This window comes from Apteryx rowi, unplaced genomic scaffold (assembly GCF_003343035.1).
Source record: "Apteryx rowi isolate R43461 unplaced genomic scaffold, aptRow1 scaffold_55, whole genome shotgun sequence".
In the NCBI taxonomy this organism is placed as follows: domain Eukaryota; kingdom Metazoa; phylum Chordata; class Aves; order Apterygiformes; family Apterygidae; genus Apteryx; species Apteryx rowi.
Genome location: NW_020450816.1, coordinates 250,120 through 273,527, shown reverse-complemented (window position 1 = coordinate 273,527; position 23,408 = coordinate 250,120). Strand labels below are relative to the sequence as shown.

Below are 23,408 nucleotides of genomic sequence, written 5' to 3'. Positions count from 1 at the left end.
GGGCTGGCGCAGCGCCGCTGCACGCTCCACCCCGCCGCGGGGAACGTGCGCGCCAAGCGCCGCATGGTCTTCCTCATTTCCACGGATGTAACCAAGCGCATCAGTCAATGAGGGCAATACGAAAACGATTCTGCTGGTATTACTGCTCTCTGAAACATAGCTGGCATCTAAACACCCGCAAGGCTGCAATGTGACGGGTTTTAATTCAGAATGTGTAACGTTTTCTGCTGTAACGTTCTTCCCACTTGCTGCTGTAAGGACTGTGGGGCGAGAGGTGCAGGGTGGCCAGGCCTTGGCAGCGCTGCTGCTCCCCGCTGCGCATCTGGGATGGCAAGGGCCCCAAGAGGTGACACAATGACGTGAATCTTTTTGTAATCATTCAGCTGGATCATCTCAGAGTGTTAGGAAATATATAGGATTCAGGCTTTGGCCTTTTTCACTCTCAGGTAGGATTCACCTTTCTAAAGGGAGGAGGGTGTGACTGCCCTTTTGAATAGCAGTTGGACAACTGCATTTATTTTTTTAATTGCCATATTGCTGGAATAAGACAGCATCTGCTCATACTAAATGATGAGCAGAACCTTAAGTGATGATGACACTTTTCTGTTCACCACTTCATCCTGTCCTTGAATAACTAGCTTTCAGGAATTTCAGATTAAAAATTTCCAATCTGGAAATCATTCACAAAACTATAAATCAACAGCATACACTAAATTAGTGAAGTTACTGCAAGAAATTGGTTAAAGACTTGAAATAGATCCAAACAGAAGTCACTTGGATACAGTTATAGTTAGACTGACCTGCCTCTGTTGTCAGGGTGGCCATTTAGTCGTTTCCACATTTCAGCCATGGTGAAGCTCACAGATGAGAATTTTTGAGCTGTATCACAAGAGCACATCTGGCTCCAATGCACTCTAGGAAGTAGGCGTAGGTAAAGGTGTACTAACCCATTCAAATTACAATATAGGCATTCACTGCATCCTTCAACAACTTCATAACAAACAAGTGAGCATCTTCAGATACTGGAAGCAATATAAGAGGGCAGGAGTCTGTCTTCCACAAAAAGGACCTGCTTATATTGCCCAAATACAGCTCCAGAGGTGAAACCTGAATTTATTGACAATCATCTGAGGTGTGATGGGAATGCAGGATGACAGTTAGCTATAATTATGATTAAAACCTTTTACTATGCTTTAAGGTACTTTTAAAAGTTGCTGAATACATATATCTGTCTACATATAGACAGATATATGAATGTATGTATATATCTGTATGTACACTTGGTGAAGTCATGGTATGGGCCTTAAATGCTAAAATACTATTATTTGTTCCTTCCTGATAACCATAGGTTAAGAACAAAGAAGATGTTTTGAAAGATGTGCTAGAAAAATGAAGTCATCCCTTTAGGTGAACACAGGTAATTTTCCTTTTCTGGTTGACATAAGCAAATATATTTGGCTAATGCTCGCCAAATAACCCCCCCCCCCCCACACACACACATTTATACTTACTATACCTTTCAAACCACAGTGTTTTTAATTTAAGTAGTTTATAGTCTGAAAAAAGAAAGCACTCAAAATCCTTATTGTCATGGATCAGAGGAAAGGGGAGAGTTAAATTTGCTAGATTCCCTAACTCAAGAGGGAAAGGATTTAACATACACTAGGGGAAAGGGGTTCTCAATTACCATGAAATGAACCTAAAATAACTCCACTGGGCTGCATAATCAGGACAAGTTTTCCTCTCCAAATCTGTCAGGACAGCAGAACTAGAGAACTAATTCCAGGGTGTGGTGGGCTTACAGTGTTATTACACTTGTCTTCTGTGCAGGGAAGGGCAGTTTTTTAAATGTTTGTCACAGACTTCATAAAGCAAAAACTGCCTCAAAGATGAGTTAGTATTTATTCTGGGCATGGGCATAATATCAAGATGAGGCAGATAATTCTGGCTTTAGCAGTCCAGATGCCAGTAGACTGCCACTGCCAGGGGTGGCAAGACCAAAAACCTGGCTCAGTCAGCTACAGAGGAAGACTTTATATGTGAAGTGTTTAGGAACTCTTAAAGAAGAGGTTATAAGTGATGAATAGGTAGTGCAGGAAGCTTCCTTCTGGCTGATGTTTTATTACCAACCTTACTTTTCTCAGTGGAAAAAACAGGAAATTATTTAAGGCCATCTGTCATTTGGTGTTTTTCATCATTTTCAGACAGAGATGATGTAATTCAACTGCTTTAGATATATGACCCTCATGCAGTATTCTAGAAGAATGAAACTGCTGCTAGGATTGTACAAAAGAGCAAAGACATGTTGGAGTCTGCCATCCAGTTGCCTGTGCTATAAGCTGTTCTGATCTTGTACGGTGTGTGTTCAGCAACTTTGTTTCCACTCTATGTCAGATGCATAAAGTGCTGTCTCCTGTCTTTAGCTTACAATGTTTCCCTTCCAGAGAGTTTTATAGCTAAAATGCGCTATGCTTGTATAAAAAGCTATGCCAGTGTGTTTTGTTTTCTTTTTTTGGTCCTGGAGTCAATCAGTTGAGAATTTAGCTAATAAAAGAAGTTTTACTGGGAAACTTAGCAGGATACATTCTTGCTAACCGAGGAGACAGAATAAAAGATTTCTTTACCCATGAAGAGGTCCATTTCTCGTAAGTCAGAGGATTTCAACTAGTAATTCTGAACTAAGCCCCAGTGTTGAACTAGGCCACATCTATTAGAAAAGACTCATACCTTCAGATCTAAAGAATCACATTTATGAAAACAAAGAGATCTGATATTAACATTGTGCTACTAGATTGGTAGCTCTCCTAGGCAGGTAGATATCTGAGCAATTAAAAATGCATGAGCCTTATTTCCCTTCTGAATTTCTCAAGAGAAGAGGAGGAGCAGAATGAAAAAAAAAGGGAAGTGAGGAAAGAAAATATTCTTTCAAAAAAGAAGACAGGGAAAGAAGTGAACAAACAGACTACAGAGTGGAAAAGAATCAATCTCATCATATGTTTTTCAAATCTATCACTTTGTCTAAAGTCTTCCTCCATTCAGTTTTCCTTAGCTCTTGGTTTCACCTGTTCTTTGTTTTTCTGTTCCTGTGATTTGTCCTTTGATGCTGACTATTGTGCCTTCTTCATCCATGTAGTCCACAGAGACAAAAAAAAAGAAAAAAAAAAAGAAAAGGGCACCCCATTCACCTTTGAGGTCTAAGAGTTTGGGGACTGGAAGAACTGAAAAAAAAAACCCCATTAAATGAAAGCAGATGAATTGGAGACAGAGGTCAGTTAGGACTTACTTGTAGTTAAGATCTTTTCCCTTTGCTTAAGTACTTTTCTGTTACTACTTTACTGTTTCACTTTTGTTATTCTTAGACATTATAGTTCTGGGTGTTATAAAAGAAGCTTAGACTTCTGAATGTATAGGTTACATCATTTCTCTGTAATGAACTAAAAATTTTGTTAACATATGTTTTCAGTCTCCTACACCTCTTTGAAGACATTAGCAGCTTCTGCCCAGCTAGACAGTACACAAGTTCTATTCTGTTCTGAATTTGTTGATAACACTGAATTTTTCTTTGGACATTCATATTGTCTGTAGAGGGTTCTCCTAAAAGAGGTTTTCTTGTGTCTATGCAGGCTGATGCAATGGCACAACTACTGAATCCCCAAGGCAGGTAATTTGAATAAAGCTTGCTTGTTCTCTTAAAAATAGCAAGATCTCGAAATGTTTCTATAGCACATTAGCAAGTTCTAGCACAAGAACCGAAAAGTAAGCAGGAAGCAAAAGCAGTAAAACAAGCAGCTGCATAATGCAGTAATATTCACTCACAGAGAGAGTAAGCAATATTTTTCACTTGTGAAAATATTTCATGCTGCTCCCGTGCTCATGGATTTTGCTGTAGCTCAGAGTCAAGCTGCAATAGCTGCTAACAAACCTGGAAAAGGACAACTTTCATGAACATAAAAATCACCTCCACACAGCAGTACGTTTTCTTATCAGAGTTTATTGTTGCACTTCATATATCATGCCACTATCAGAATAATATCTATTTTTATTTTAAAAAACTTTGAGAAAAATGTTTCCAGCAATTTTCATTCAATGTGAATGACAAGAATATTACATCTATAAACATTGAAATATCTATTTAATTTCTTCCTGAGGAAGTTTCACATTCTTAAGCAATGAAAAAGAATATTCTGTACAAGCTAGTCTGCAAATCAGTGAAACTAATTCTTTCTGCACAAGTAGAACTGGGAAAATATCACAGTATTTTCAGGAATGTTTGCTCAGATCATTAAGTGAATTCATATCAGGCTCTGTGTTTAGACCCCCTAATGGTTACTTTCTGCTAATAATCACACATTGATTTTTACTGGCACAGACATCCATGTAAAGCAAATTTCAGAATCATATTTATGAAAACAAATGTGAAGCTCACATAATCAAACATTTGTAAAGGAACTGCTTGTGCAGTTATCTTCCAGGGGAACAGAAACCATGGCTGTGTTACCAACCACAGTAAACACCTCACTTTGACTAGCAAATATAGCTCCCTTGTGATGAATCAGTATTTTTTAAAAGTAAGTGTTAATATTGATAGTCTGTTTCTGAAAATCAAACATTGCTTGTAGGTAAGCTGTGAACAGAAGAGGTTAAACTTTGTTAGATAATATTGTATGTTTTATGACTTGCTTACTCAACTCTGCTCACGTGTATCCTATTATTTGTGGAATAACACATCTAGCTGTTGTCTGCATGCTTTGCTTAGACTCTTCATTCATCACCAAGTTGAGTACATTAAAAGTCATTTATATTTTTAAAGTCTCCTGTTAAATGTAAGAACATACTTAAAGAGAATAATTCTGGAGAGAAAAAGTGGCTTCATACCATCTTTTTATAAACAATTAATACACGAACATCTGAAATCAGAAGTGCAAAGAACAGTACCAATTTGCCATTACTTCTCTATTGCTTTTGTGCGTGAGAATAGCACTTCTAATGTACAGGAAGCTAATCCTGTAGCACTTTTTCTAGAGATGCTAATGTTTAGCAGCTTGATTTCAGTAGGAGCTTGGACTGATGAAGATTCAAGATCATGCCCTTTCAGATGCACACTTCCAGGGACAAAAGGTCAAATTACTTTGTTCATAGTATTGACTCAGGTAAAATTACCACAGGAATCCATTGAGATTTGCCTAAGAACTCATGAAAGGCCAGAAGCCACACAAGAGCCCCACCCTGCTGCTCCTCATTGGGTTTTCAGAGTCATCACAGCACTCCTTCCTAGAGGATGAGCCCTGCATTTAGCTGCCAAACCTAGTCCGGCCAAGGCCAAGGCTGTGCATGTGAAGAGCTTATGCTCCGGGTGCTACAAGCTGACAGCACTTGAGCTGCTTTAGCTGATCACAGCTGTAGGGGGTCCTTGCCACACCTCAGTGAGGGTGCCACAGAAGAAGTCCACAGCTCTGGGACAAGTCACCTTTCCTGTTGCAAAACTTCTGGAAGGACAATGTGGCTGATGTGCATATACCCATCACCACTCCATACAAACTTGACTGCCCACTCAATATTCTCATCTCGCTAAGGCCTTGATTTCTCAGAGAAAGAAGAGAGAAATGGCATTCTTGGAAACAAAGACGGAACTGTGAATGTGGCTGAAGCCTATTCCTCCAGCATGTAGGAGGTACTCAGTGAGCAGAGAAAAAAATTCTCTTAGCATGAAAATCTCAGGCATCTGATAAAGCCTAAAGTTTTTCTTATTTTTTTCTGTTGTACAATTGCTGCTTTAAAGAACATGGGCTGAGGCAGCAGAGCATAAAACATGAGCTTTGTGCAATCCCTGCAATTTTTTTAAATGTTTGAGTGATGGTAAATTAGGTTATACCAAGGATAAAATCAGTCATGCCAGGATGAAAACTCCAGGTGTTTTCTCCAGTTACTCAGTTTAGTTGTAACAAATCCATATAGATGCTTGAGGGGCACATGAGCTGTCCATAGCATGCAGAGAATTTTGCTTTTACAGATGTTCAGAATTCAGAGTGTTTCTTTTATCAAATAAGAAGTACATTAAGACAAGTCAGCTTTTGGACCTAACCCATATGACAGTGTATACTTAAAGTGAAATGAAAATTCTCCTTCTAATAAATAATAAAGATGTTAATCTTAAAAGAATGTCTACTGTAGCAGGTCCTTGTCATGCATACTCCCTTAGCAAAATGTGCTGCAAAAAGAATATTGTTATATACAGCAAATTTGTCTAGATTTTTTTCTTTACAGGCCTATTAAAACCAGATATTACATAGACAAAATCAATAAATAATAAAGATTACCAGTTAGAGGTACAGTAAGGATCTCAACATCTGTTTTCTATTTAGGGAATAACAGACTGGTTTCCATTCCATTACCTTGAAAGTTAAATTATATGATTACGTAAATATTGTAAAACAGCATTGAGACTCAGAAAGTTTTTCCACCATTTGATGCATGTTTTTAACTATTCATTCTAAAACAAATTATGGTAATATTACAGAGTTGCTGTAAAAAACCATTGCATTGAAAACTGTAGTTGTCTTTCACCTGATATTTTTTCACTACCTCTTCATGCCTTTTAGAAACCCTCAGAGCCAAAGTTCAGTGAAGAAGCATTAAGGTAATACTTCAATGAAATTTTCAATGATCTTCTCTCTCAATTTTTTAAGTACTTTTTATCAGACTTTATCTCACATGTCTAAAATGATGTATTGTGAGATGTACCACTGAAATGTCTAAAATTACATAAATGTAAGGCTGGGTATTAGCCTTTTCCACGATTAGAGCCTAATTTTGTAACATTATTACACACTGTATTCAAAATTTTTTTTTCTAAAGCTTATTCCTAATATTTAATACCAAACTTTAAAAAATGTCTGCAACCAGTGTTTACATTGTGAAATCAGATAGATTTTTGCAACTGACATAAATTGGAGGTCACTGAAAAATGCTACAATTTTGATCAGGTTGAGGGATCTTGGAATAGACACAGCACAGACTGAAGGCAAATCAAGGAAAAAGTAGTCATGCAAATTAAGGCAATATAAGTATGGATCTGTTTCTGCTCTTTACCAGTTTTTCCTTCATTTCAGTGGAGTCATTCCTGATTTATAACAATTTAAGTTCAGAATGCAGTATTCAGGTCTGGTTGCTTATAGTAGCCAGGAGTGAAAGACTGTTCATTGAACTGCTTCAGTTTGGTTCACAATTGTTAGAGTTTAATACTGCCCATAAAGGTTATATTGTAACTTTTGTGCTTCACATGTCCAATTAAATTTCTGTTCTGATACAGTCTACCTTCTGTATTTTGCCATTCCAGTCAGCGAAAAATCAGTAATTACAGACAAAGGCTCTTATAGCATTGTAAGAGTTTGCTGTTACAGGCTATGATCACAGGTAATGCATCCTTTTTTGCTACACTGCTTTAGCCTGTGGATTCCAGATTTTGCTCCAAGCATTTTGTTGCTGTGCACACCTAAATCATATGTGGTAATTGTACTCCTCAGCCTTGTTAGCATATGCTAACTATTTTGTTAGTTTATACTAACTACCTTGCTAGTTTATACTGTGTTAGCATATACCTTGTTAGGATATACTTTGGGTACTTGCCAAGATGATTCCGAAGGCAGGAGTACACTTGGCATTTTCTGCTACATTAAATTTTCTGACTTTATGCAAGACACAATAATCAAATAGTAAGAAAAACTGTCAGAGGCGTAACAATGGGCTACAAAACCTACATGAGACACAATACTTTTAAACTGATATATAAAAGTGTAAATATTTACTGTGACATTGGATAGGTCATGTATCTTCGAAGCTTATACCAGTTGCAAATGACTTCCACATATGTGCACAGCAGTCCACAAGTCCACAGGTCCAGAAATGATTATGAGAAAGACTGTGGCCCACCAAAGTTCTAAGAAACACATACATTTTCACAATCCACATGCCAGCATATGGAAATAATTTTTTTCTTTTACTCTTTTTTAAAGAGGTATATTTTACAACACCTTCTGATAGCTACTGGAGACTTTAGGTATGATGACTGAAGTGTGGAAGAGAGATTTCAAAAAGCCTTTTTTCAATGCTATCTTACTTTCTGCAGCTCCTGTCTCAGCCATGACGGCAGAGGTTGTCCCAATTTGTGTAGGAGTTTCGACAGTTCCACATTGTGATCTCTGTAGTAGCTTGACAGAAAAGCCCTGCACTGATGGATATAAAAAGTTATTTTTATTTAATAAAATGCCATACTGTAGTTGCTGTGAATTCTGGGTTTTGAAGTTTGTTTTACCTGTATCAAAACTTTACTTTCTCTTATGTAATTTGTATTTTTTTATGCTACCTACTGCATACAAGTTTAAGCTCTTCAGTCTAGGAGCTGAACTGCAAAAGATAATTTCAAGAGGAATAAAAGATATCCAAAATGAACATCAGAATCAAAGCAATGGATTTGATTTTTGCTCTCAGAGAGTCATGTAAATTAAGAATTGCTCTGAAGCTGATACAATTGCTTTGAATTTACTCTAGTGTGATTGAAGCCAGAATGTCAGAGCTTCTAAAATCTCTTAGTATTCAGGCATCTGTCAATTAGTACCCCCAATATTCAGAAGTATTTAGAATTGAAAAACGTAACAAAAACAAACAAAGTCTTGTCCTGTCTCTGGTCAAAAGCCTTCTCACGCAATGATTTTATATCAGTATAATTCTATTGAGTTCTGTAAAGTCACTTATGATTTATACGGATGTGAGAAGAAAAAATGGCTCACATACTGCATTAATACTCACTGTTGTTCCAAACTGTAAGTTTTTATTTGAGTTTTAATCAGGCTAAATGAAATGGGAATACAGGACAGACTAAACATAAAATTTCTGGCTGGAAAAGGAGAATGAACTGCCTGTGAGTGCAGGCTGCAACATTTGACCTGATGGAAATTACTTAATTTGAACATTTGTCTGGGGAAGGTATTTACAAAATACCATAGAAACAGAACTCAATCACTCTTAAAAGTGGACTTTATGAGGGTCAGCGTTAATTGTCATGGCCTAACTACTCTCGAGGATGCAGAACCAGACACACATATACATATCTGATCATGACTGTGAAAAAGAATGCACTGTGAAGCCTCTGCTGGTTAAGTCACTTAGCTAAGGGGACCAGGTTTCTACATGAATTTCAGGGAATTTCAAGGCTGCAAAGTTTATTTTTCTAAGGGGTGCCAGATTTTAGAAGTTGTTTTTTTAATGACCTGAACACTTCTCATTTGAAATAAAAGACTGAAGTAGTTGATATACTCCAGCTATCTTAAATATAGTCAAATAACTAACAGCTAATGAATTTTGTATTCTCTCCCTTCTTATTTTGCCTGTGTGGTGTCCCACAGGTGGCAGCTAAATCCCTGTATAATGCCAAAGAGAATAATGGTTTACCTCAGAATCCATAGGAGGGTATTTTCTACCTTTGCTCTTTCCCAGACACTTGGTTTTTCCTTCTTCCAGGAGCTGACACCAGAAACCTTTATGTGAATCGAACCTGAAACAAATATACTTTCAAATACAACAGATACCAGTAATACTTTCAACTCAGAAACAAAATCAAGCAAGTTCCCATAATCTAATAGCTTATTTTTTTGCACCAGTAACTTGTCATTTCAGGGGGAAAAGAGGGAAAACAACTGAGTGAACAGAGGAGCTGAGGGGTTAACAGGAGCAAGGCAGTAAAAGCTGGGTGCAAACACAAAGACTAAAGTAGAAACAGATAAAGATGAAAGATAGAAGAAAGACAGACAGGAGAGAGGCAAAAGCCAAGAATACTGATCCTGGAAAGACAAGCTTGCAGTGGGCTGTGTGTGAGAGGCTGAGGAGCACCCAGCAAGAAGGATATATCTTCCAAGTTCAGACTGAAAAAAAAAGTACCTACTAATGATAAAACTAGCATCTAGGTGATTATGGAGATTACTGTTGGGACCGAGAAATGTATTATGGGCAGAGACACTGGTATATGCTGTTTGTCTTCAACAGATTAAATCAAATAATAATCATAATAAAAGATGCAATAAAGTCTACGCATTCTGTATATGCTGACACGTATCTGTTGATCACATACTTTAGAGCGCATTTTAAGGATTCCATCATGTCTTCAGCCAGTACCTACAAAATGGAGACTAGGCATGCAGAATAAAGGCAGGGCTTTTGCTTGCAACACAGACACAGGTAACATCTTTTTTCATTGTGTAAGACTTTTTATAGGTAGGAAGTAACATATCTAGTGAACAGCTGCACTTGGTCTGAACAGTTGGTTTAATCTTCCCTCCTGCAGAACTTCTGCCAGCTAAGGTGTAAAGCACTTCTTCCAGCTGGACTTGCTGTTTTCATCAAGACAATGCACCTGTACACAAATTTTCCTCTGTAATTAGCTTTGCCCACCTCTGTAAAACATGAACCTTAAGACTGCTAATCTACAGTTCACTTCCCAATGTTTCACTCTCATTTTGTAAATTTGATATGTTGGTATTTACCTACCTTGCACACCACTATAAACTTACAAGCTACAAAATGCTTTGAATTTTTTGGAGAAAGGATACAGAAATACAAGTGGATTTTGTTTCATGTTGCTGCATTGCAATCTCGTAGTTACAAGAAAAAATCATTTACATTTTGTGTATCTTTTGCCAAAAGACATGCCAGAATTAATGCATTTAAAGACAAAGACATTACTGGCATAACTAAGCTGATGTCAGCTAAGGGGACAAATTGGCCTCAGTGCATTTTAATGGAACAAGTTGCTTCATTTCCATGAAGATTACTTGTGTTCAAGGGCAGACGTGAATGAAATGTGTGCTACAGAATTAGATGCAGATGGGATTAATTCACAGTATCCAGGTCAAAGACTTTGGTTTAAAAAAAAAAAAAAGAGAACATGTTTTCAATACACTTAACTTCAGGGATGAATTGGGCCCTTTAGGTCCTTACAGTGCACTTGACTATCTCATCAAAGATAAAAGTCTGTTTTGCTACAAAAAGAAACAGAATACAATTGGATAAAAGCATTAAATATAGAAATGCCTAGAAAAGAAGAGCATTCTTTCCTGAGAACTTCTTATAAAGACAGACAATAGACTCGCATTCAGAAGAGCAGCCTAAGGTTATCAATCTTATTTTAAGAGCAACCAAATCTAAATGTCAGAATCCAAAGCATTTGTGTATGTGACTGCTTATGACATACAGAGTGGATGTTACACTCTTGACACTGATACTGTTGAATCCTTCTTGCAGCTGATGTTGAAAATAAAGAGAAACTAATTCTCTTTCCTTTCTGTTTATGTATGTTGGCTCTTTTATTGATGGAAATAAAATTCCTTTTTATTCATCCAAAATTCATATACAGTTCTCACAAAGCAATACTTACTTTGTCCATTTGTCAGAAGTCTATTTCTGTAACAGTCAAGCTCCACATTTAGTGACTCAGTGCATGATTCACAGAAAATCTAACCCTGAATGGTGTTCTTTCCAGACACTGAAGAATAGAATACATCCTACTGATGGCTCAGTGAGAGAGAAAAGTATGAGAGGCTTTATTTTGTATTAAGCTTACTTATGGGCTGCTAGTATTTTAAGAATATAGGAACATGAAATTATGATGATAAAATTAACTTACGTTAGGGCTTCAGAGTAATTATAATGAGGAGAGACTCCCAGAAATTTCTGCACTTCATCCATCACAGTAGATGGGTCAGTTCTCAGCTGCTGTCCATCAATAATTAGTAACTACAATAAATAAAATAAATGGATGTTTAATTTAAAATTATTTCATGTTTCAAACTAAAACTTTCACCTCTGTCAAACTCATTCATTATATGGAAAGAGCTGTCCCAGAGAATGATAATAGGTCCTGCTTTATTATCATCATTATTAATGACGTGGGAACAAGGTAAATGGCATGTTAATTAAATCTGAAATGATATTAAATTGGAAGCTGTTGTGACAACAGAGAAATAACAATGAAGGATCTAGAAAGATTCGAAGTATTGGAAGGAAATTGAATGAGATTTGGCCAGCCAAGATAAAAGGTATTAACATCTGGATAAATAGCCTGTAATTATCATAGACACAGACATATGAATATATATGCTAGAGACATGTTGAGAAGCCAGTCACTGAAAATGACCAAAAAGACATAAAACAGTAGGCAGATGTTAGATGAAATGCTTTACTTCTAAAAATATACAACAATACATTATTTTACAAGAATATGAATAAAGATAGATGTTAAAAAGGCCTTAAGAGAGGGATGTAGATGGATATGGAATGTGCAGCACATCTTTAAAAAAGCCAGGTACTGGTAGGTAATGCCTTTTTCTTCTTCAAGTGCTTGACCATTTACACATTCATGCTAGGCTACTTCAGATCGGGCCTTCTCTTTACTTGGACGTGAATCTTCATGGAAGCAGACACTATGTGATGATTTTATCAAATGTGAGATCATGCCTAAATGACCCTCTGATGGCATGGTATGGTTGGGGCTTTGTGACTGTTGGAAGAGAAACAAGGTCCCAAATGGACTGGTCAAGCGTTTATTTCCTATCATGGAAAAACCTCCGCTTTTTCCATCATGCTGTAGTGATGAAAAGGAGTTGGGAAATATATTTGCAGATGGTTCAACAGTCTTATTCTGCAAGCAGTGCTGAAGTTGATTTTTATGTTTCCATGCAAGGAGAGAGGCTAAAACCATACGACTTGCTTCAAGGCTTTGATGAAATTCATTAGGTTCCCAAGACTATGAGGTTTCAGAGCATAACCAAAAGAGAGAAAATGTGTTTTCTTTTGCACAATCAATCCTTAGAACTACTCATATATAGCATGTGGTTTTAGAAATGTGGATTTATGGAAGTATCAGGCTCTTCAGAAAGCAGTGGCTCATCCTAGAAGTTTTTGCAATAAGATGCATTATGACTGCCTGACTCCAAAAATGAACCCACTGCTTTCCTGAGAAGTAAGCTTTGAAAACAGGCCTTACTCAAGTACTTCATAGCACAGAGGTCAAAAAACATCTCAAATGGGGGATATTTTTCTTCTGAAAGAAAAAGAGTGAAGTTTCTTCTTCCCTGTTTAACAAAGAAGTAGAGAGAAATATCTGTGCTACCCTCCACTCTGCACCCCTTGCAAAAAGACAGAAGAAAAAGTTTTACCAGTAGAAATTCATTCCAAATAGATGACATTCCCAGGGAGCAGGTAGCAAAAAGTGTTCCCTCTCAGCCTTAGGAAAGATTGCAAGGAACCAAGGCAAAATTTTTGCTTACTTGTACTGATTTATTCATATCCTGATCTCATAAAAAGTAATTTCATGAGATTCCTGAAACTTTAAGGCATTTCATGTACTGGTGAGGTGGAACAATTGAACAATGTAATAGAATGCCTATAATTTCATGACTTCATGAAGTAGACATTTTCATAATAAAACATAAATATTAAGGAAGAAGTAATCTGAGTCACATCTGTCCTCTCTTTACAGCGTATCAATCATTTTAACACTGCCGACAGCTGAAGAGATTAAGTCCCTGCTCTCCCACTATACATGAGTTACTTTGTATTTAAAAGTCACCAAGGTGGGACTGGAATAATAGAGATACAGTCTGAAAAGCAGGAGATCTGAGAAACAGTCCAAGTTCTTCAGCTTCAGACAGGCTGCTTAACAATGGTTGTTGCAACATAGGCTTTGTTTCTAATAGGGCTGGTGCATTAGTGTATCTTTTGGATCATGAGGGAGTTCACCATGACTGGTCCTCATTTCTTCTATATCACTGCATTGAAGCAATGAATTATGGGTGTGAAATTAACTTAGACACATGACCTTCCTGAACTTTTAGTGATTCGTCCTGATGACCATCATATAAAATCAAACATCTGAAAAAAATCTGCAAAGTACTCTGAGATTTGCAAATTAAAAGTATCACTTAAGAAGAGTGTGCTGTTATCACTTTTACCTACTACCCCTGACACTATTTCTATCACTAACTGTATGTCTGCTGACTTTATAACAGACATTAAGATTTCAGCTCAGTCACACAAGTAGATACTCTACTATTTATACAGCAATAAAAATTACAAATAACTTTAGACAGTCCAGGTAAGTCCTCTTTTCGAGAGCTAAAGCTCTCATTTTGTAGATAAGGCTATACTTCTAAGCTGATGTGATTTCAGCTTTGCCTTATTGTAACCTTTTTATGCTTCAGCAACTCCTTGAACTTGCTAACAAGTCTGGATATGGCCCACCATACTTTGTTGCTTTTGCAATGCAAATTAATCCCTAATGCTTTTACAGAGGAAACATAAGGCTATCGGGGCTACTGCTTTGCTGTCATTATGGGATGTAAAATCTGGCAAAAATCTGTTTGTTTGATGTTGCGCATTGTTCAATATTCGTGAGATACTTTGGAGAAAAGCAAACAAAAATATGATGTAGAGAATTTCACATTAGTATCATGATATTACAATATTGTATAACTCATGAAGTTAGCAAGGCTGGCCTGAAAGAGAATATGTGGAAAATAACACCTACTAGATGCATCAGAGCGTCCTTGGCACACTCTGGGAAAACAGAAGGTAGAGACTCCAGCCAACTTCTCTCAGCTAAGCTAGCTCTGCATAAACAGAAGGTTCAGATTGCAGCCAACCTCTCTCAGCTAAACTAATCTTTAAATGTTGGGTGGGAAGCACTGCCAGACACACTGTTAATGTCAGAAACATCCATTCCAGAAATAAATCTACCAAGGAGATGCAGATAATATGCTCTCATCTGTCTGGTCTTGTATACTAGAGGATGTTCAGGGCTTAGGATGTGCATCCTTTGAGTTTGATCTTATATAGGCCAGAAGGAGACTAATAATGTGTGTGTTATGTGCCAACTGAAGTTTGCTGGGGAGATGCAGTTTTCAGGTTGCTTATGTACATCTGTACTGAAAACTACGGATCCATAAACACATACCCTTTGAGGCTCAAAGACACACAGAGAAAAAAAGACAATGTCAAGGATTCAGAATAAGTGATAGATAGCAACTGTAGATCATTAGGAGCACCAATGCACCAAATTGTTTCAGTGCATGAATGAGCCTCAGCAGAGGCCCTGACGTGTGCGTGCACTGGTTTGGGCAGTAATGTGTAAAGAATTTCCAAAAACAAAGTGTGCAGAAGAGACAGTGCTATGACAGCTACAGAAAAGTTCTGCTAGGCAGACCATGAACACACCTAAAAAAACTGGTGATGCCCGAGATGGCAAACACATCAGTGTACGCAAAAACTTTATCGATACTGTTAAAATCACAGCTTGTTAGACAGCTCTCTGGTCTTGAGGCCAAATGGCACAGCATGACTTACATCCATGTTATTAAACTCTCTCGCCCGCCCAAAACAGGCCAGAGAGTTTGGCTGCTGTACAGACTAGGGAGTCTGGTAATGGTTCTTGTTATCTTTAGAACCGTGCTCTGGAATTGCTTGGGAAGGTACTTTTTGCTATGGGCCAAAACTGTGCCAGAAATGTGTTAAAAATCAAGCAGTAGGGACAGTAGTGGACCAATGTGTGAACTCATGTACAGATACAGGTTTATTTACTACTATAGTTATAGCCTAAGGAGGTGACACACTGGGAAATTACCGCATGAAAGGACCAAGAAGCAGGTGAAGACACTGATGCAGTTAAAGCTGTGTTCCAGCTCCACTAGATCACACCCATCTCCATGGGGTAATCCCCATTTTCAATGGGGAAGATATTTTTGAAACGCCAGTGTTCAGACACCAAGCCTCTTCTGAACCCATGCAGGGAGGATAATACCCCAGCTGACATCCCATGGTGTTAGCTAATGCCTTGCCACCAGTCAGAGTACACAGAAATATTACTGAACATTCCCATTAATTTCCATCGATTTTTCTTTTGGAAACACTGATAGACTATCTGATACTAAAGGGACCATGAAGCACTGGATGCCTGTTCTGTTTTCTTCAACAGAACTGACAAAAAGCCAGAAATAAAATAATGAAAGCATGAGCAAATGGAAAACAGCTCCATGTTAAAGGTAGTTCAGGGTACCAGAGTATTCAAGAAACAGCAGTGAAGCTTCTTGAACCTCCAGATTATTGTTCTGATTTGATCTGTAGAAGCTCCCAGCTGTAAGGTGCTAGGACATGACATCTTTAGCAAGGTCAAGACAACTAATTAGAACATGGCTACGAATAATCAATGTCTTGAAACATGCTCTAGTGTATCTAGAATATTCCTGAGGATCAGTATTCAGTAAGTAATACTTTTACAAAGATCTTTTAAAATATTACGTAGACATGAATAGGACATGAAGTTACAGTCTTATTCACCTGATAAGGTGGGAAGTAAGTTAGCCATCTTTCAATATGGGTAGCATACCATCCAGGTGCTAGGCATCTCTTCTGTAGAGCTCTAAGCTCAGAAGGGGCTCGAGGTCCAGCTGTGATCACCTGATAGAAGCTGAATTTTAGAGCTGCAGGATCTTCATGTGATCGCTGATGCTGTAAAAGAAGTTGCATTGCTGGAACCTCACAGACCATGAAGTCATGAAAATAAGAAAAATGGCATGGACAGTCTTACTGACCAGACCTTACTGACCTTACCTTGAGTGATTATTTACATTAAAAGTTACTTTAAGTTAAGAAGTACTCATCTGTATTAATTTGCTGAAAATGTTGAAATAGAAATGCTGTTTGCTATCAAAAGAAATCACAAGATGGACTGATACTAGCAATAAAAATAGAATGCATAGATGTCTGTTTTCAATAAACAGAGTGGCAGCTTTTGTACGAATCATTCTGGCATAACAAATACAAATACTAAGAAGCTCTGTTTCTAGGAGTTTCTTTTTTTTTTTCCCCAGCTTACACAAGGTAAATACTCAGAAAGACAATTTTGAACACTAACACTAGTATTTATGATGATCATAGGCTCACTGGATAATTCAAGTCAGAACGGCTCTCAGTAGCTCTATAGTCCAACCTCCTGTCCAAAGCAGCGTCAGCTATGACATCAGTTTAGACTAACTCTCATCAGAACAACAACAAAAAACATGTCACAGAAAATCCAAGAACCTTATTCTGTTTGTAATTTTATCCTATTTTTATTATTTTATCTGTATTTTGCCAAATTCCCATTGAAATCAGTGGACCAAAAGAAAAAAAAAAAGTCTTAACCTAAGTTATAACAATTAATTAGGATTAGGACTGGAGAAGTAGAAATCCATCCTGAACAAATCTCATTATGTTTGCTTCAAATTTCTTTTATGCTCTAGATAGATATCAAAGTATTTGGTACTTAGATACAATTTTTAATTGCATGCAAATCTTATATTGATAAAATATGAGGTGTGCACTACTGCACTGTATACAGTATTTAAGCAGTTTTTCATATGCTACTATTTCATAATGTTGCTGTTGTTGAAACAGAACTAGCCTTTAAAAATAAGTGTCAGTAAATAATCTTCCCTGATTCTTTGAAATTCACTGGGGATTCATGCTTTGTATTAAACTAACCTTCAGTTATCCCTTTTCATATTAGCCATGTTCTTGTCATCTCTACTAAATATTTATTATTGCTTTCTATAAATTTTGCAAATTAAATCTGGGAAACTTACTTATTTTTATGATATGCAAAATTTTCATTCAATATTAACATGGCTTTTTCCAAAATTATAACAAAAAAGGAATTACAACACTAAAGTACTAATGGAACATTAAACTAAAATATTGCAGTAATGTTTTCCAAAAAGTACTCAGTGCTCACAGTGCATTTAAGCTGGAAGTTTTATCTTTCACCTTTTAATATTTCTGCTTCCAATTGTATTTTAATTTGGTATTTGCAAAAGAACAGGAACCTGAGCATATATAAATCTTGTATTTTGAACATGAATTGGGCAACTGGGTCTATAAACTAACGTTTGTATGTGCTGATTACATACATAATTGAGAGAGTAAGCATTTTTATAAACTTATATTAGAGGTAGACTTTTGAAAATGTATTTACTGCTATTTTAACCTTTAAAAGATTTTCATGTTTACATTGACAGGTACTTCATCCCATGTATGATCATATGTGGTGCACTGACAGACCAGTAAAAGTTTATATCATGCAAACCCTTTACATACATATATACTGAGAGGATGTACAGACAGGATTCAAGGTGAAAACCTGGCTTGTATTTATGTAACTTGTTCCTGCCCGTGTTCTTCGAAGAGCATACCTGATACCAGGAATACGCCCGATCAGATGGATCAATGAGGATGGTAATGATCTTGGCCTTGGGGATGAGGGAAGCAGCTCGTCTAGGAGCTTCCTCGGAATGGAAATAGTTGGCGCTTTTCTCAAAGAGGAAGTCAGTGGTGACATTGGAAGGAGTGGGGAAGAAATCCATGTACCTACGAAAGCAACATCATTCTCAGAACTGCTCAAAAGTCACAGAGAGGAAAATGAATCTGTTAAATATATTGTGTTCTAAAATAATCAATTAAAATAACAGACAGCCTAATTGCCAAATAAAATCATACAGATGTTTACATTATATTTGTGATCATATTTTACTTGCTCTCAGCTTTCTTCTTCTCACTACATGTAACTAGACATTGAAGCTATTTTTTGGTAACTGGAACAAAACGTTACAATATTCATGCACCTTCTTAAAATTAGTGAGTTCTCACTCACTTTTCAGTCAGAACAAATTCTTGTCAAAGTCAGTACTAAAAAATGAGTTTTCCCAATGTGGTCCTTTGCTGACATCGATTACAGTGTAATACTGTAAGAAAAAATATTTAGGATGAGAATCGTTCTTACTAAAACCAGAAAAGATTTTGTTAATGTGTGGAAGATGCACCAAACAAAAACCACAGCTTTATCAGGTAAAAACTTTCCAATCAGTGACAGCATCTTTTGATTATTTTTCTGTGAATCACATTTTTGTGTTGTATGCCTTTACTTTTTATTGTGAGCTTTCCTCATCCATCATGAAGTTCCAGTTAATTCCCAACAATCTCCTATGCATGCAGACTTCTTTACCCATAGCCTTTAGACCACCATTCATTATTGCTGGGGAAAAGGAGAAATGGCAAATGTTGGTCTTTTTGATTTTTTAATTAAACTTTGCATTGATAAGATAAATGCTATTTAAAGCAAGCTATTTAAAGCATGATCTTCTGAAGATCATGTTTAAGGACTGAAATTTCTTCCAGTGCTCAGATTTTGTTCTATTCATAGGAGTGAATTACTTCTAACATAAATACAAATGGCATGCTCTTGTTGGCTTTGAAATTGTGATGACTGCAGTTACGGCCAAAAAACTCGACAGGATGGAACTGACTGATGCACATGCAGCTTTCCTTAGAACATGGACATTACATGGTGATCACTAGTATAATCAGAGAAAAGGAAAGAACCTACGATGGTTTAGAGAAACGGAACTCTGTGACATGTGATTCTGAGAAATTAATTCTTATGGGTGGTTTTTATGTACACATAAGCAAGGTTGCCAAGATATTGTTTTGTGCTTCTTTGGCATAGAGTCAGAACTGCTACACAAATGGATACCTGTCCTTAGAACTGTGCAACAGAAGTAGGCTAGCTGTCAGATGACAACTTTCTATGAACTGGATAATGAATAATAGTTGTGGATGCACTCAAGGTCCTAAAAGTGAAGGGCTGACTGAATGGCAGATCACTGCATAGTATGTTCAAAGTTGTCTTTAAGAATTCTGCTATAATGCAACATAGGAGTTGCTAGTCCACATGCAGACTGTATGTAGAAAAGCTAAAATATGATGACAACCACAGGGAACTGAATAAAAGGCTATCACTGCCCTACCAGTTTCCTCTGTACTTAAGTCTGCCTAATGCTAATGCAAATATCAGACAATGTGTATACTGTTTCACTGAGTAAATGGTGGATCTTATTTCCCAGAAACATTAGGGCCAGTTTGATGAAAATGATGAAGCTATAGAAATTTCTGCTCACAGGCATCATGAGTATTAGAAACTAATGGCTCCACCTGACTCTGTGACCTCAGAATGGATTGCCAGAACATCTATAGTGAGAAAAAGGGCAGCTTTGAAAGAGGCAGTAGGCACTGAAGGCAAATCTTCTCTGGACCGTCGGTGATGTCATTAGGCTGTTGAAGAACATTGATTGAAGCCCTGATAATGAACTAAGAAAATATACAGCAGTGAAGACTGCAACCTTATAAGGAAACACTTAACATTAAATATGGCATTGCACTGAGTTTTGGAAGAAAGGCAAAATGATACTTTAGATAATATAGCAAATGTGGAAAAAATAGAAACTGATGTGGTGTCAGGCAAAAGCAGCAAAGAGATCAGAACAGATGGGATATCAAGAAGTTATAAGGTTAGGCTCATCAACATTTCTGCCAAATACAGAATGCTGAACTGTTCTGCATTACCTCAAGGATAAGGCCATAACCAAAATATACAAGGGCAAAGCTGAGAAGGCTTTGGACAAACTCATCTAAGAAATTTGTTACAATGCTTACATTAAGAAATGCATGACTAGTCTATTTGGACTTCACATCAAGAACAGAATGACCAGTTCTCTTCTCACTGTTCTATTTATCTCTGTTGGAAGACTGCAATCTATCTATATCTACACCTCTTTCAAGACTGTAGTATCTAGGTTGTCAAGGTCTAAAATGCTGAAAAAGCCCTTTCCTGCTTCTGCAGTTAGTCTTGGTCTAACTGTAAGCTGGAATAATGGCTAAATCAGATATGAGTCAGCTCTTGGAAAAAGCTATACTTTTCACAGCCATAGAAGAAATTGAATTGAGTGCCATTTGTGAATTCCCTTGTCTTGAAAGAATGCTACCTAATTAATAGACTAATGAGGAGAAATCGTGTATTTGATTAACATTTGGTAGGCTCATTACATGCCAGCATTAAAATACCACATCAGGCTGAAGGTCCGTGAGATGCAGCTGGCAGACAGAATGTGAATCTAAGAGTTAAAGAACTAAAGCAAAGAGTAGTTCTGAATATCAAATACTTAACTGTGAGAACCTGGCAGCGGTGAACAGGGCATATAATACAGATACATAAACAGCCAAACAGATGCTGTGGAGTAAGAACCCGACAAGAGGATGTGACTTGTCTACACAAGCTGACCACTGGGAGCCTTACGTACAAGCGCTGTATTAAGATGAAGGCACATGTCTAGCAGACAAGTTGTATCTGCCAGTTAGGGAAGTGGATAAAGTAGGAGGAATGACAGAAGTAGCAAAGTGGTTTTCTAGCCACATGAAAATGTTAATTTTGTTGAAGAATCGACTCACTGCATGTGGGCTGTCTCTGTCAGTGTAGATCCACTATAACTGGTTTGCATGTCATCTTCCCCAACTTCAAAAAGCAAGGAGTCAGCAGCTCTCTAACTTCCACCCATTCAACCAGCATCTTGCAATTGATACTGCTTGGCTGACACCCTACACTTTGTAATAATAATCTGTTGCAACAATATAATTTTCTGTGAAAACTAAGTGCCTTAAAGAGAAATTGGATCTGAAGTGTCTGCACTCAGACCATATAACAGTCTTCACCCTATTAATTTTATGGATGAATACAAAGTGAAAGGCAATAAAACTATTTTCATCTAAACAGAGGAAAAAGAGAAAAGACAAAATACCAGTAATCTTTTATTGGTGCTCCCCAGTCACTACAGCATGTTACTGCTTTTCACATTGTAGTGTTATGCTACAGCACTTTCTGAAAGCAACAGAAATCACGAATGGCTTTCTGGGTATAGATATGACTGGTGATTCCCTGGTAGCCATAATGAACATGGCAGCAGTGACACATACTCTGTTTTTTAGCATCACTTACTACCCTGCTGAGCCAGTAATGTTTTTCTCACTATTTGATCTTTGAAAAACATTTTGAAAGGCTTGTCTCCCTTTTACCTGACTGCTATTTCTAAATTCCATTTAAAGGAAAAATTGTCTGTCCGATACTACTTTTTTTAAGAAATAAGATGTTCAGCATGAATATAACTTATGTTTCCATATATCCAACTAACAATGACTACTGTTCTAACTTCAAAGGCATGTGTAATAAGAAATAAGGTACCTGTCAGAGAAATGTTTAGAATTTACCTTTAAAGACTTGGAGAATTAAGAAATAGGTATTTTGTTATTCTCTTATTTTCACTTCTGAATATATTAGTATTTGAATATTTACAAGAAAGTCTTATAAAAGCTGGTGCATTTGTGATATGCTGTAGTGAGATTGTTATTCACTTGCACCAATTTATCATTTTAGAAGGTTACTTTTTATCTCACTTCCTCTACATAAACAGTTAACATTACCAACAGTAATGTCATTTTCGTATTGTGCACAGTATATAAACTTTTATATTTATACTAATAACCCATCTTACCAATCAATCCCCCTGTGGTAGTTATTTCTATTAAAGAACTGTACCTCCTCAAAGGTTTTTGGGCTGGGGGAGTTACTAATGATGGAAGGATGCATGATCAGGAACAAATACAAAGCTGTGGTACCTGCAATAGGATAAAAGCCCAAGATTAAAAAAAAAAAAATACACGCGCACACGCATACTCTTTAGGTCATATCCTCAGATGGACTAAACTTTTCACTTCAGTGAAGGTATGCTGATTTATGTCACCTAAAAATCTGGTTCTGTGCTTTTAAATCAGACATTTAAAGCACTGTAAATAGTTAACAGAATATGGAGTGCCAATGCTGAAAAATCTGTTTTTTGCACTTTTAAAAAATGTATTTTAAGAATAATTATTGTTTTTTCACAGGACTGTCACAAAAAATGATTTAAAATCTTGCACTCAGTAACTATAGGTGATTGGTGGAGACAACAGGAAGCGGATATACAATTTTTTGATTATGGAGATGGAAATCAATTATGAATTTCATTATAAAATACTGCAACCTTGCAATTCAAACTGTCCATTAGGAACTTCTTGACTTGAAGTAAATGCTATGAAATAATGAGTTTCCTTAAACAAGACAGTTTACTTGCAAGAGACAGAAACGTACGGTTAAGAAACTATACATGATTTGAAAAATAACTGTCCTTTCCTCCCTCAGCTCTGACAAGATCTTGTCAACCTTGTCAATCTCTTTATCAAAGCGTTTCTTTTTTTTGAGCTAAGCCTAAGAAAAAGTGGCACACTCCAGAATGCTGCATTTCAAAATGTGTAAGGTCTGTTGTTGTAACTTACATTAAGTTAAATCTGGATGATGTCTGAAAATAAGAAGTGCTACTAGATGATCAAAATCTCTACAGAGCATTCTGAGTAACGACTGATTACCTGCCATAGTTACTGGAACTTACTTACACATAGCCTATCTT

At 36.9% G+C, this 23,408-nt stretch overlaps 1 protein-coding gene across 1 annotated transcript in view; it reads right to left on the bottom strand.

Annotated features, from left to right (window-relative positions):
* Window positions 1-8,107: 8,107 nt before the first annotated feature.
* The window catches only part of LOC112973492 (bifunctional heparan sulfate N-deacetylase/N-sulfotransferase 3), a 68,807-nt gene continuing 53,506 nt past the window's right edge, over window positions 8,108-23,408 (bottom strand). Inside the window, exons 8-13 of the mRNA XM_026081442.1 lie at window positions 22,458-22,581; window positions 18,273-18,447; window positions 16,381-16,551; window positions 11,675-11,784; window positions 9,448-9,550; window positions 8,108-8,227 (exon numbers count right to left, since the gene is read on the bottom strand). Of these exons, the coding sequence (XP_025937227.1) occupies window positions 8,108-8,227; window positions 9,448-9,550; window positions 11,675-11,784; window positions 16,381-16,551; window positions 18,273-18,447; window positions 22,458-22,581 (803 nt within the window). The remainder of the gene's footprint in view (window positions 8,228-9,447; window positions 9,551-11,674; window positions 11,785-16,380; window positions 16,552-18,272; window positions 18,448-22,457; window positions 22,582-23,408) is intronic.